This window comes from Homarus americanus, unplaced genomic scaffold (assembly GCF_018991925.1).
Source record: "Homarus americanus isolate GMGI-L3 unplaced genomic scaffold, GMGI_Hamer_2.0 scaffold37569, whole genome shotgun sequence".
Taxonomy (NCBI): Eukaryota; Metazoa; Arthropoda; class Malacostraca; order Decapoda; family Nephropidae; genus Homarus; species Homarus americanus.
Window position 1 is genome coordinate 8,046 of NW_024717126.1, and position 14,614 is coordinate 22,659.

General features: G+C 41.5%; 1 protein-coding gene across 1 annotated transcript; it reads left to right on the plus strand.

Annotated features, from left to right (window-relative positions):
- The first annotated feature begins 5,262 nt into the window (after positions 1–5,262).
- LOC121858805 lies at positions 5,263–8,778 on the plus strand. Its single transcript, XM_042355444.1, has 6 exons — positions 5,263–5,723; positions 5,776–5,909; positions 6,514–6,725; positions 6,932–7,067; positions 7,750–7,958; positions 8,357–8,778. The coding sequence occupies exons 2-6, from the start codon at positions 5,843–5,845 to the stop codon at positions 8,636–8,638; spliced, it is 906 nt and encodes a 301-aa protein (XP_042211378.1). The 5' UTR covers positions 5,263–5,723; positions 5,776–5,842; the 3' UTR covers positions 8,639–8,778.
- The last annotated feature ends 5,836 nt before the right edge of the window (positions 8,779–14,614 follow it).

A 14,614-nucleotide genomic window follows, 5' to 3' on the forward strand; every position in this document is an offset into this window, starting at 1 on the left:
CTGATGTCTTAATTTACCGATGCCTTAATTTACTGATGTCTTAATTTACCGATGTCTTAATTTAGTGATGTTTGTGTTTTGATGTAATTTGGTTTTTGTGATGTCTTAATTTACTGATGTTTGTAATTCAATAATAACTTTACAGGAAGGCCCAGAGTGAAGAGTCCAACCAAGATATAAAAAGAAGAAAGATTTTGTTAAATAAAAGATCAGAAAATCAGACTACTCTACTTATGTCTTTAATTATTCCTAAAACCTTATAAATACGGTTTTTGTTTCCTTAGAATTTTTACTCGTTCAATACCTTAAAATATACTAATAAACATTACACTTCTTCCACACACACTTGGCATGTATAAATTGATACACATTATATAAACTCCCTCCCCCAACATTTCACCTTAAAATAAATTGATAAATATTCTATATTTTCCATACGCTTCATGGTGAATTAAACTGAGAGAAATATTAATGTATACCCGAGAATATAATCCTCTCTTTGTGAAAAACAGAAGAAAAAACCTGACGACTGCGCATTATGCAAATCCTTTTATAATGTTTCAAATGACGAGTAATTTTTCTCTTTCCTCGACTTTTAATTGTTGATGTTTTGCCATTAGTGGTATTATCCTTCACTTTTTTGTATTACTAAGTTGTTTAATATATGAAGCGATTTAAACAAAGAATTTAGTACCTGTATTAGTGAGGTTTTCAATTTCTAGTTTCTAATAATAATAATAATAATAATAATAATTAACGGTTTATTGAAGAGCTTGGCAGCCAGAAGGCTGAAAATATACAGTTACATATTTGGGGAATGGGTTACGAATTACAAATAATATACAAGTAACATAAGTGACACAAATAAGACATATAATAACTAGATGGGGAAAAGCTCAAACTACAGTTCATTTCAACATAGTGACAGTGTAAGGAGCAGTGTTTACTGGGAGTGAATACACTGATTTATTACATGTTATTGATAATCTTTACAATGGTTGGGACTGGGCTGTTCTTATAGCGATCAGTTCGTGCACGTATGGGCTGGATGCGGTTGTGGTGTCGAACAGCAATTCTCAAGGGATCAGGTGGTAGTAGGAGCCGGTGTCGGGGATGGTGTAAACTTCTTACCAAATTTGCAGATGAGGTCGTGGTGATGGTCAGTGAGAGTCAGGGTCAGTGTGTTGAATGCTTCTTGATATGTGGAGTAGGAAGGGAGAGAATAATCTTGCATGCCCTCTTTTGCACTTTTTCTAGGTGTTTACGTTGTGTGGCATTTAGGGAGGAAGACCAGGTGGGGAGGCATAGGTGAGCTTGAGGAAGTATGAATGTTGTGTGTGTGTGGAGGAGTGAGTGAGTGAGTGAGTGAGTGAGTGTGTGTGTGTGTGTGTGTGTGTGTGTGTGTGTGTGTGTGGAGGGAGTGAGTTAGTGTGTGTGTGTGTGTGTGTGTGTGTGTGTGTGTGTGTGGGAGTGAGTGAGTGAGTGAGTGTGTGTGTGTGTGGGAGTGGGGAGTGAGTGAGTGAGTGTGTGTGTGTGTGTGTGGAGTGAGGAGAGAGTGAGTGAGTGAGTGAGTGTGTGTGTGTGTGTGTGTGTGTGTGTGTGTGTGTGTGTGTGAGTGTGTGTGTGTGTGTGTGTGTGTGTGTGTGTGTGTGGAGGAGTGAGTGAGTGAGTGTATGTGTGTGTGTGTAATAATAATAATAATAATAATTAACGGTTTATTGAAAGAGCTTGGCAGCCAGAAGGCTGAAAATATACAGTTACATATTTGGAGAATGGGTTACGAATTACAAATAATATACAAGTAACATAAGTGACACAAATAAGACATATAGTAACTTAGATGGGGAAAAGCTCAAACTACAGTTCATTTCAACATAGTGACAGTGTAAGGAGCAGTGTTTACCGGGAGTGAATACACTGATTTATTACATGTTATTGATAATTTTTACAATGGTTGGGACTGGGCTGTTCTTATAGCGATCAGTTCGTGCACGTATGGGCTGGATGCGGTTGTGGTGTCGAACAGCAATTCTCGGACAGGGGATGTCAGGTGGTAGTAGGAGCCGGTGTCGGGGATGGTGTTGAAGCTTCTTACCAAATTTGCAGATAAGGTCGTGGTGATGGTCAGTGATGACAGTGTGTGTGTGTGTGTGTGTGTGTGTGTGTGTGTGTGTGTGTGTGTGTACAGTTACCCACACTTTCACCCGTTACAGTTAATCCTCTTTGATGTGTGAACTCGTGAGCTCCTCGGAATCATTCTTCTACACTCCCCGGGTTCACACATCATAGAGAGAGATGATTGGCAATGTTAACAGTACCAGGTGGAAATGTGGGCAACTGTACATATACATATTTACACATATGAAGGCAAGGCCCTCAACCATCTCTTCTAGTCAACATCTTGTCCCTTAACATTCCTTCTCGTGACGGATTCATGTGACTCTAAGATTTACAATTCCTAAATATTCCTTATTTTATTAGTGTGACTCAATATAAAATCCACAACCCCCAAAATATTTCTTCTCATAATTCGTGTAAGACTCGCGTGACTCAGACATTAACAGGGAAGCAAGCATTATACACGGTCTCCCTCAGGTGGCGCCAGGGTACAGTGTTTATGGTCAGAGACAGCTGGTGCAGGTCGAGTAGTGTCTCGACATCCAATTAAACACCAAAATTTATGATGAGAATCTAACTTGCAGGTGGATTACGTTATTACAAGTGAAGTCTTGAAGGTAACTGATGCTCACATGTTGATTATATTATTGCAGTGGTATTGAATGAGGAGTTTGTTGCATTAAAGTTGACTAATTTACTGATTTATGAAGACTACACCTCATGTATACTGCTTAAATTATTACAATGGTGTATATATATTATGTTGCACACAGGTTGATTACATTATTGCAAAGAAATTGAGGATTTTATTGGAAACTTAAATTCAAAATGATTCTATTATAACATGGTTAATAAAACATTGTACACGCGTTAATTACACTATTTCAAACGTAATTTAGATAATATGTGAAAGTAGGTCCCAAGACTGCCCTTTAGGGCCAGTGTGGATGCAGCAGACTGTGTAATAAACCTTTGGTAAGCAAGAAGACTATGTTGCCGGTATTGCACTCGACACACCTTCGCTTCCCAAAACTGTTACATTAGGTACCTTTAAATTGAACGAGTGATCCTTAGGACGGGAGTTGAGCGTTGTATCCACTCGGCCACCTCCTCCCTAAGCATATAATCTAAGCTAGAGATGTTGTATTAATGCTCAGGAATGTATTTAAGCGACAAACGTAAACTAGATGGATACTTGAGGCCTTATCGTGGAAGGGAACACCAGGCCGGAACATTTGTTACAGCAGTAGGTATAAAAGACTTTAAAACTGAATGAAAGAAGAGTCACTGTTTTGACCTTGGCGCTGTTGTGATGGAGAATGGTGGTATTGGGTGAAAGGGACCAAATATTACACAGAGCCTGATTACATTATTGCGACTCTAATCTATGATGAATATGTTACATACAACTTGATTACATTATTACAAGTGCAATCTATAATTAAAATATTGCACGCAAAGTAATTACATTATTGCAATAACATTCACTAATAAAACACTACATGCACCTTAATTACATTATCAATAGTGCAATCTATGATGAAAATTTTACACAACCACCTGATTACATTATTGCAATAGAAATTAATGGTGGATATGTTGCATACAACTTGATTACATTATTAAAATTGTAACAACTGCAATTCATTCGGGTTCTCTATCATCGTGATCTGCATATATGTTGACTTTGTGTATAACATGTGGCCTCGTCATCAGTTCACTTCACTAATTTACATAAATGATGAGGTTTTTCGTGTGTAAGCTTAACAAAACTATTCCCGAGTGGATGTATAACGGTGGGGAGGACAGGAGACGTGCTATTCAATGGCCCACAAAAGTCCTGTCGCCTCTCCTCCTGAACCACGAACCCCAAGATTCAGACTCATGAATCCGAAGCATTTATGGACAAAATACTGCATCAGTATCTATTGCTTTAGGTTCACGAGTCTGAATCTCGGGGTTCGTGGTTCAGGAGGAGAGGCGACAGGAGTTTTGTGGGTGACTGTACATTCAACATCATATTTTACTCTCTACCCCGAACAGATTTGCATTTTATGTATTAAAACAAACAATTTAGCAAAATGTCTCTAAAAATAAACACAAACCATTAGGGTGTAGCATAAAAAACCTTTACCAATGTATATATATATATAATCATCCTTGACGAGAACTTATCCATTACCAGTAAAAAAAATATTATTACAGCGTACTAAGAATAATTTTCAAGATTTCAAATCCCCCTTAACTACCCGCGTCACCTCATTTGCATATCATAATTATCAAACCATTCTGAACCGTATGTAGTTCTAGCATTGTGAAAGGACTCAGGAATATGTAGAAGAAATGATGAAGTCTTACACTAATAAATTCTCACAATTTTGCATCTAGATGTCAGGATGTACTCACAGTTTTAACCTCTGTGATAGACAGGCTTGGGACTCTGGTTAGCCCGACGGGTGGGAGGGGGAGGGGGGGTGTTGTGTACATGTGGGGTACTCTCGTTCATGGGGTGGACCAACTATGTCTTTTGATTTACGTACTATATAACATTGTAACTTCGTCTCGAACACTTTAAAAACCCTGAACCTTAAACCACACGAGAGAACTTAAAACACTTAGGCTTTAATACACGCTATTTACTTCTTGCCTTCTACTGGACCTGACCCACCGATGTACTTTGTCTCTCAGCTGACCAAAACACCCACCCGCTCACTCACATCAACACCCAGGTACTCCCCCAGCCACACCTCGCTCTGTTGCCTTGTATATTAACTTCACGCGCCGAGACTCAAGGAGACGTTAACGACAATAGATTAATGGATAATTTTACATATTTACCAATCAAATGACCCGACACTTCAATCATATTTATCAATAATAGTTAATGATAATTTATAACACAAAAACAACTAAATATAATAGACAAGAAAAAATGAAATAGAAGCTGGTTAAAATTCACCACCATGACTCAGGTCTTCAGGTGACAGGTATAAACAAACACACAATAATCTTCAACATATCTCGTCATGCGTGAGACTCTTGGCCCACTACAGTCCTTATTGCCTCAACTTGCTCCACCACTTGGGAAATATCGCATGTGCTTAAGTTGGTAGGGAGGGGGAGAGGGAGGGGCGATACTTTTCTTGATATTCCTCTCACATAGCGTAGTCTTCTCTTCTAGTCTACTCTCTCAAGTAATCTTTTTCTGTCTGGGAGAGTTACTCCTGTGTCTCTTAACTCTCAGATTTTATTTTTTATAATCGACAACTTAAGATAAAAGTGATAAAAAGTTGAAGGTAATTTAGTTTTCATGGGAATTATTTCAGGTGGTGAGGAAGGCGTGGAGGGCGCTTCATCCTGGCCTCTAGCTGCTGCAGGAAGTGTGGTGGTGCATGTGTGACCTCCAGAAACTGGCCTCTTCTATCTGCTGTAGGAGGGCATTTAGGGTGGCGTGTGAGGTGTGAGCGTGGCCTCCAGAAGCTGGAGGGGAGCGTGGTGGCAGCGTGCAGCCCGACGCTTTAGTGTGGCCTCCACACCCTGACCTCTATCTGCTACAGGAAGGCGTGGTGGCGTGCAGTCTGATCTTTGACTGTGTCCTCCAGACCCTGAGCTTTAGTTGCTGTAGGAGGGCGTGGTGACGTATGTGGCCTCCAGGTCCAGACCTCTAGTTGCTGTAGTGGGGCGTGGTGGCGTGTTTGACCTCCAGAACCGGGTCATTAGCAGGATGAGGTTGGATCTCTGGGCGGCTGTGGCTCTCCGCCTCCTGCTCTTCACAAGTCTCGCTGCTAAGAGTAAGTCCGGCAAACTGTACACTGATACAAGCACTGATAAGAGGGGGTCAATGTAGAGTCGCCGGCACTTACACCTGGTACAGTGACTGGTGCGTTTGGTGAGATGTGGCAACTCTGTCAGATGCTTATCTAATATCCTTAGTCTGGCTGCTATTGCGAGGTTCCTTAAGGCCATTCTTGGACTTTTAATACAATGTAAATAAACACAGAGATGCCACATTTCACAAAACACACCAGTCACTGTACCAGCCATAAATGCAGGCAAATGTACATGACCACCTTTAATTTAACACTGAGAAGCACAATTGATTTAAAGGTATGGATTTTTTTTTTGCTTATATAAATATCAGTTTCTATGTTAAGCAAATGTTCAGTTTAATTCTGCCATTTTTCATTCTATATTTTTAGACTCAATCTTCACACTCTACGTTATATTATATCATAGAATACAAATCCTTCCACTACCATACATGTGTTATGGGCATGTCTCACCACCTCTCACTCACTATCTCTCACTATCTCTCACCATCTCTCACTCACCATCTCTCACCATCTCTCACTCACCATCTCTCACCATCTCTCTCTCACCCTCTCTCACCCGCAGGTTGTACACTAAGGGTGTCAGGAGTGTTAGTACCGCCTGTAGTAGTGTCGGGAACAACGGTTGAGTTAGAGTGTAATTATCACCACAGCCTCGACAGACCCGACCCGCTCTACTCGGTCAAGTGGTACCGGGACGTGAACCAGTTTTACGAGTACATCCCCAAGAGGAAGCCTCCCATAAGGGTGTTCCCGGTACCTCACATTAATGTTGACGTGAGTATTGTGTGTACCGTGTATTGTGTGTACCATGTATTGTGTGTACCATGTATTGTGTGTACCATGTATTGTGTGTACCATGTATTGTGTGTACCATGTATTATGCGTACCATCAAACATATACCATGAACCATTTATTACAAATTATGAGTCATGAGTCGTGAGTGCAGCAAGGAATTAATAAGCTAATTTATCTGCCGCAGGAGAGCCACAGCACGCGGGAGAAGGTGCGGCTGACGGGGGTGACGAGGGAGACCTCTGGCAGCTTCAGGTGTGAGGTGATGGGCGACAAACCTTTCTTCGAGACGGACGACCATACTGTAAACATGACGGTGGTGGGTAAGTTGACGGTGAGGGAGAGAGAGAGAGAGAGAGAGAGAGAGAGAGAGAGAGAGAGAGAGAGAGAGACAGAGAGAGAGAGAGAGAGACAGAGAGAGAGAGAGACAGAGAGAGAGAGAGAGTGTGTTTTAGGGAATATTTCAAGGGATCAGTTTTGGTTCAATATTATTTGTTGACACTAATAAACCTAACCTAATTAACACTAACTTTACTTAACATTAACCTCACTTAAACTAACCTAATCTAACAATAATACTGGCTTCATATTAGGGGACTCGAAACTCTAGACTTTCCAAACAAGACAGAACCGAACCAATGAACCCAAGATATGAAAGAGTTGTCTGGCATTTTCATATGAATTCGAATCCTTATCATAAGAGCACAATTGACTCACTTTGCATTCTTCTCTTTCCTTTCCCACCCTTCTACGCCTTCTTTCCCTCCCTTCCCCTTCTTTCCCTCCCTTTACACTCCCTTTTCTCCCATTACCTCCCTTTCCCTTCCCATTCTTTCCCTCCCCTTACCCTCCTTCTCCTTTTTTCCCTTCCCTTATCCTTCTTTCCCTCCGTTTATCCCCTCTCCCCCTTCCCTTCTTTCCCTACCCTTCCCCTTCCTTCCCCTCCCTTCCCTTCTCTCCCTCTCCTTCCCCTCCCATCCCTCCCTTCTCACCCTTCCCCTCCAGACGTGCCGTTGTGGGGACCAGAGGTGTGGGGTGTGGCCCAGGGAGACAAGGTCCGGCCCGGGGAACATCTGGTGGCCCGCTGTCAGGTTGGTGACTCTGACCCCCCGGCGGAGATCAGCTGGACCGTCAACTCAGAGGCGGCGCCCACCTTCGCCCACCTGCCTCGCTCCCTCGGGCGGGACCAGAGAGGACGACCACTACAAGTCTCCGTAAGTCATGTTCGTCGTCTCTGTTAAGTCAATAAGTCATCCAAGTCTCTCTATAAGTCATGACTGATTGTCAAAGTATGTAAGTCTCTCTTATTCTCTTATTGGTGCCTCAGTCACGTCTCTTTAAATGTCTTTCTCTATTTTAATATTTATTTTTTACTTTTTCCTTCTTCCCACCTACTTTCACCTCTTTCTTTTCGCCTTTTGAAAATTTTTTTCTTTATTTCCCCCACCTCCCCCCCCTCTCTCTCTCTCTCTCCCTCGGATGACATGAGTAACACACCGTACAGTTACTCACTCGCAAGTCTACGGACTTAGCGCATCCACATTCAACCACCTCCTCCTGTCACAGTCGATGTGGGAGGTAGACTATGTTACTCACCTCCTTCCCGTCACAGGAGCTGCGGGTGACGGTGACGGAGGAGTGGCTGGCTCGAGGGGCCGTGACGCTGGGCTGTCAGGTGACGGTGTCCTCAGTCTACCACAAGTCAGTCAACGTGACGCTCTTCGACGCTGACTGGCCACAACCAGCTGAGTTTGGCTGGTTCTCCTCAGGTGAGTCAACCTTCTGCTCACCTCGAACTCACCTGCCGCTTATAGGGTCACCTGGATGTTACCTGCCTCTTAATGAGATATTTACTTGTGGTCCCTGGTCACCATGGATTCAAAAGGAGCCATAACCTTACCATATGTGGAAAGAAAAACAATGCCCACAGTGCTCATCATCCATAGATTAAGTTTCATTGAAAGTTGTTTATATTTGTTCAAGTTAACGCTTTTACAACATACCCGAGTGGAAGGACGCACACACACACGCACACACACACACACACACACACACACACACACACACGCACACACGTCATTAGTTATTACATCACCATTTTTCAATTATCTAAAAAACTATTTAATTTTCCGAGTAAACATTGACTTATATATATATATATATTAATCGTCTTCTCTTCTCATTGCTCTTGACCTCAACCCTTGTTCTCCTTCGTTGCACTGGGAGACGTTGACATATTACACTGGGGAACACACTTTCGGTTGCATGAGTTCTGACACTTGATTCTGGTAGATTTGAGGTCACAGATTCTGAAAATGGCATTCGTTTGTGCAGATCAGGTCTAGTTTTGACTTAGTTCGAGATCTGGGTCTGTCTAATAAGCTGTCAGAATTGTTGGCTTCACGATTAAAAGATAAAAACTTGCTGAAAATAGACACAAAGGTAACATTCTTTCGCAACAGAGAAAAGAACCTCTTACAGTTCTTTGATTCTAAATTTGACTTCGTCTACTGTTGTGATATTTCTGGATTAGTCACCGCGATGGGAGCTCCAGGTTATGATCCGAAAGAGTGGCGCCTCTTTATAGATAGCTCTAAGCGGAGTCTGAAGTGTGTTTTATTACATATAGGCAACATCTTTGGCGCAATACCCATAGGACACTCAGTACACCTGAAAGAAAAATATGAACACATCAAAACGGTTTTGGAGCTACTCAAATATGAAGAACACAAATGGATCATCTGTGTTGATCTAAAAATGGTCAATTTTTTGCTAGGACAGCAAGGTGGGTATACAAAATTTCCTTGCTATATCTGCCTCTGGGACAGCAGAGCCAAAGACAGACACTGGATTCAGAAGGAATGGCCTGTTAGGGAAAGCCTCAATGTTGGGGAAAAGAACATCATTTATGAACCCCTAGTGGAACGTGAAAAACTTGTTTTCCCGCCCCTTCACATCAAGCTGGGCCTTATGAAACAGTTTGTCAAGGCGCTCGATACTGACAGTGACTGTTTTAAGTATCTGTGTGAAGTGTTCCCTGGTTTAACGCTAGAAAAACTCAAAGCAGGTATTTTCGACGGCCCTCAAATTAGGACGCTGATTAAAGACGAAGCCTTCACTCAATCCATGATGATGTTGAGAGAAATGCATGGGGAGCATTCGTTTCTGTTGTAAGGAACTTTCTTGGAAACAAGAAATCAGAGGACTATAAAAAGCTCTTTGAATCTTTGATGGAAAGTTTCCATGTGTTAGGTTTCAACATGAGCATTAAGATGCATTTCCTGAACAGTCATCTTGAACTGTTTCCGGCAAACTTGGGGGACGTGAGTGATGAGCAAGGTGAACGCTTTCACCAGGATATCAAAGTCATGGAAGACAGGTATCAAGGTTGCTGGGACAGTCCATTAAACGCAAGTTTGTGCCTGAATAAATCTGGCATAGTTCACAAAAGCAACTGATGAATCCAAAATATGCTTGTCAAGGTAAATAAAAGTAATTAAAAATTAATTCTACGTGTTTGGTAATTCCTCTCTGTGTGCTGGTTTAGATTTTTAGCAGTAGTATATGGTAGTCTAACTATATATAGTAGTAAATGGTAGGTAACTCACCGCAACAAAACTAAACCCGATAGAAAAAAACCGGTGCCATATTTGAAATCAGTGACCTCAATTTACCCAGAAACAGGTTTCAAAATGTATGCAACTGACAAAAAGTTTAATTTTGTTCCCCAGTGTTATCAGTCCGTCCGTCCGTCCGTCAGGGTATGCTATACAAGTGATAACTTATGACAATAGAAATGAACTTTGATGAAACTTAGCTCACAGATGTAACCCAAGAACGTGTCAGAAGAGTTAAAGTCTCAGTTTGTCTTTGTGGTGATAGAGAACTTAAATCCCTCCCAGGTAACTTGTTTTTCCTTATTTTATCATCTGTTTTCAATTTATTATCTTCCTCATCTAGTCATATATTACCTCTATTCCTATAGTATTCAAGACCTTTTCTCTCCTTCACCACACAACATATATCTTCCTTGGCTATCCATCTCTATCCCTCATCCTTTCTTCCTTAACCTCCTTCTTAACTTTCCTCACAACTTTCTTCTTCTCACTTTAACTGATTTTCTCTCCTTTACAAAACTTCCCCTGATTTAACTTTCCCTCTATTTGCTTTTCGTACAAGGTAGAAAATTTTGTTTAGAGAACCACCACAGTATTTTGTTCAGTCAAAAAACTATCTCTACTTGGGGTGAGCGATGAGTCTCAGAATGAACACTACGAATCCTGTTGTCTCGGTAGGGTTGTCAAAATCCTTCAGCCGTTGTGTCATATTTTTCAACAAAATTTTGCCTAGATAGTTATTTTGAGTGACTGTACCTGGTGCTATTGTTTCTTCTTCTTACCTGCAATTATTTTTATGATAGATTTATTTATCAGATATTCCATTTTTTATGAGGTTGAACACGTTTTCTTTTTGTTTTCTTTTTGTTTTGTGTGTCAGTCAGTTTGTGTGTTTTGTTTTTCCTCGTAACGTGCAACACTTGTGGTATAAAGTATCAAGATGTGATGTCTTTTGTGTGTTGTTTTCATAGTGTTGTCCCCTAAAGGCCTCCCCAAAGTCGTGTTTGATCGTGAGTGTCGCTCCGTCATCGTCCAATAAACAAACATTATCACCCAACCTTGATCGACGGGACCAGCTGCCACACGATGGTCCGTCTCACCAGCCTCTCTATCATTAACGACAACCTTATTTAGTGTTTTTCGGGTTTCATAAATGTGATGGGTTTGAAACTATCCGTCAAGTCCTTCGTTTATATCTTGGGCTTCACCTCGATAATCCTTCTTGAACGAGTGAAACGATTGATTATCTTTAAGTGTCGTAGGATATATATATATTTTTTAAATGTTCGTGGATATATAATGTGCTCGAATTAACTGAACACATAAGAGAGAAGATGCTAAGAAATAACAATAAACAAGAGACTCACCAAGCCTTAACAACCACCTGACGAGGCTGACGACGAAAAAGGAAAACCTAAAAATGATTGCAAGTGTTCCTCTGTGCAGCGCCTCCTCTGTGCCCAGCATTCCTTTCTGTGTTAAATGATTGGAAAATGGTTGCCAATTTCTCTCAAAAACTCCCCATGGTGCAATGTTTAGCTAATTGTACGAGTCGTTTTCGTCGGTTCATTAGGAGATAATTACAGCTGAGGGAGGGGAGGGAAGGAGGGGGAGGTGAGGGTGAGGGATGGGAGGGAAGGAGGGGGAGGTGAGGGTACACGTGTGCATAATGGTGTACTTGACTCGGATAAAACTTGGATTATTGCAGAGTTATAAAACAGTGAGGTTGGCAGGTCGTGTGGAAGCCGCTGTCCTGCTTCACCTCACTCCAAGTTGACCCACGGACTGGTCGGTCACAGTCCGAGTACACCAGTCCCATTCCTAATACTTCCCAAGCTCACCTATGCCTCCCCCACCTGGTCTTCCTCCCTAAATGCCACACAACGTAAACACCTAGAAAAAGTGCAAAAGTGCATGCAAAATTATTCTCTCCTCCTCCTACTCCACATATCAAGAAGCGCTCAACACACTGACCCTTTCGACTCTCACTGACCATCACCACGACCTTATCTGCAAATTTGGTAAAGCTACACCATCCCCGACACCGGCTCCTACTACCACCTGACATCCCTGTCCGAAATTGCTGTTCGACACCACAACCGCATCCAGCCCATACGTGCAGACGATCGCTATAAGAACAGCCCAGTCCCAACCATTGTAAAATTATCAATAACATGTAATAAATCAGGTATTCACTCCCAGTTAACACTGCTCCCTACACTGTCACTATGTTGAAATGAACTGTAGTTTGAGCTGATCCCCCATCTAAGTTATTATATATGTCTTACTTGTGTCACTTATGTTACTTGTATATTATTTGTAACTCGTAACCCATTCCCCAAATATGTAACTGTATATTTTCAGCCTTCTGGCTTAAGCTCTTTCAATAAACCGTTAATTATTATTATTATTATTATTATTAATAGGCCCAGTAACAATAGGCCCCAGTACTAATAGGACCTAGCATTAATAAGCCCCAGTACTAATAGGACCTAGCATTAATAAGCCAAAGCACCAGTAGGCCCCGGTACCAATAGGCCACAATCGAAGCAAAATTCACTTTAGTTTCAGTAACTCGCCACCTGTTCCCCTTGCTTACTGAGGAAGGAAAACGATCATCTGAGGTCAACTGGTCAACATAGTCTCATTGTTTAAGATAAGATCATTGTTAAATAAATTAAAAGTCCCCAAGTGAATACCGTTCTTAAATTTGCATCTAAACATATCTGAAGAAGAATTAAATAAAGAAAGAGGGGAGAGATTTTACAATTATTACGACACAGTTTTAATAATTCATAATAAATCTCGTCAGAAAAAATTAAAAAGTTCTTTCAGAGATTTGATTCACATTAGGGCGTCTCTCACGGTCTGTGGTCACCCTGAAACCCTCGCTAGGAACTGAGAGAACTTCCACAAGTTGATGAAGGAAGCTCTCTCTCTATAGTTAAAAATAAACAGCGTTTTCTGTATCGTACCCTTGGTGATGTGTGTGCTTGTGTGTGTGTGTGTGTGTGTGTGTGTGTGTGTGTGTGTGTGTGTGTGTGTGTGTGACAGACATACAGCTGACTCACACACATACGGCTGACTTGGTCATATTGTTGGAGTGTTAATTGAACTTTTGTGAAGATAAAGTGGGCGAGAACCTCACCTGTGACTCAGGTAAAACACCTTCGTCTACACACCTGTGAAGATGGTAATTAGTTCTCCGTCTTCTTCCTTCCTCAACAGGTTCATCACCCAGCTCTCCTTGTTCCTGTCGCTGTCCTGCTGCTACTACTGCTGCCTGCTGGGACGCTGTGACACCCCTGCTGTGACACGCCTGCTGTGACGCTGTGCACGCTGCTGTGACGTTCTGACTCCTCCTGATACGTTTCTTCTGTTTACTGAGGCCCCGTATTGACGATCTTCCGTTGCTGTGACGCTCTGCTTTCCACTTCTTCTTCTTCTTCTTTTTTTACGTTTCTTGAGTCACAATTCCCAGGATGAACAAGACGACCCTCAATTATGTTAATGTGTTTCAAAGAATTGTGTACATTGTGTATGTTTAGCTGTGAGATGAACCCAGATTATCATGGTTCCACCTGCGGTTCCCCGTTACCGTGTTCTTCCTGTAAAAAATAATGGGATTCATATCAACAATTTAACGAGACATGATGGAAAGAATATTTTTTTTGTAGTGTCGATGAAATTATCTATATTGTCTCAGGATAATGTCGGGTTATTGTAAGGTTCTTCTGTGGTCTGTAGGGTCGTTGTGTATGGTCTATGAGGATATAACTCTTAGTTCCTGTTGCTCTACGTATACACCACACCATATGCTGGAGTTTCCCCACAGACATATATTACAGATACGGAATATAGTCCTTGAACCTATGAATCCTGAAACATGATAGCTCAGTGTAATGGTCTCGGATTCACAGGTTCATTGAGACTCAGGGTTCATAGATGGGATAGAGGATTGACAGAACTTTATTACTGTGACTCTACAACACAAATTAAAACAGTGAAAGTAAACACAGTGAGTTAAACGCTGCAGGTTTGTGTGTGACTGGTCAGGGCGACAGATATACAGTACTTGATGATAAGTTTAGTTATAAGTCTCACCCTTGTGTAATTATGGAGTGAAAAGGGTAATTGTGAGTTCATCTTTATCTCGACTCTTCTCAAAGAATTAAGTCATCTCGTTCATCTCTCAATTAGTCCAGCGTCGACGTGAAGAGACCAAAGAGATAGAGGTTGAGTATAATGTGTGT

Excerpts from the sequence above, each read along its gene's own strand:
- LOC121858805 (XM_042355444.1), top strand. The coding sequence starts at position 5,843 with ATGAGGTTGGATCTCTGGGCGGCTGTGGCTCTCCGCCTCCTGCTCTTC. Across the intron at positions 7,068-7,749 it reads TGTAAACATGACGGTGGTGG|ACGTGCCGTTGTGGGGACCA; the intron begins GTAAGTTGACGG and ends CTTCCCCTCCAG. Across the intron at positions 7,959-8,356 it reads GACGACCACTACAAGTCTCC|GAGCTGCGGGTGACGGTGAC; the intron begins GTAAGTCATGTT and ends TTCCCGTCACAG.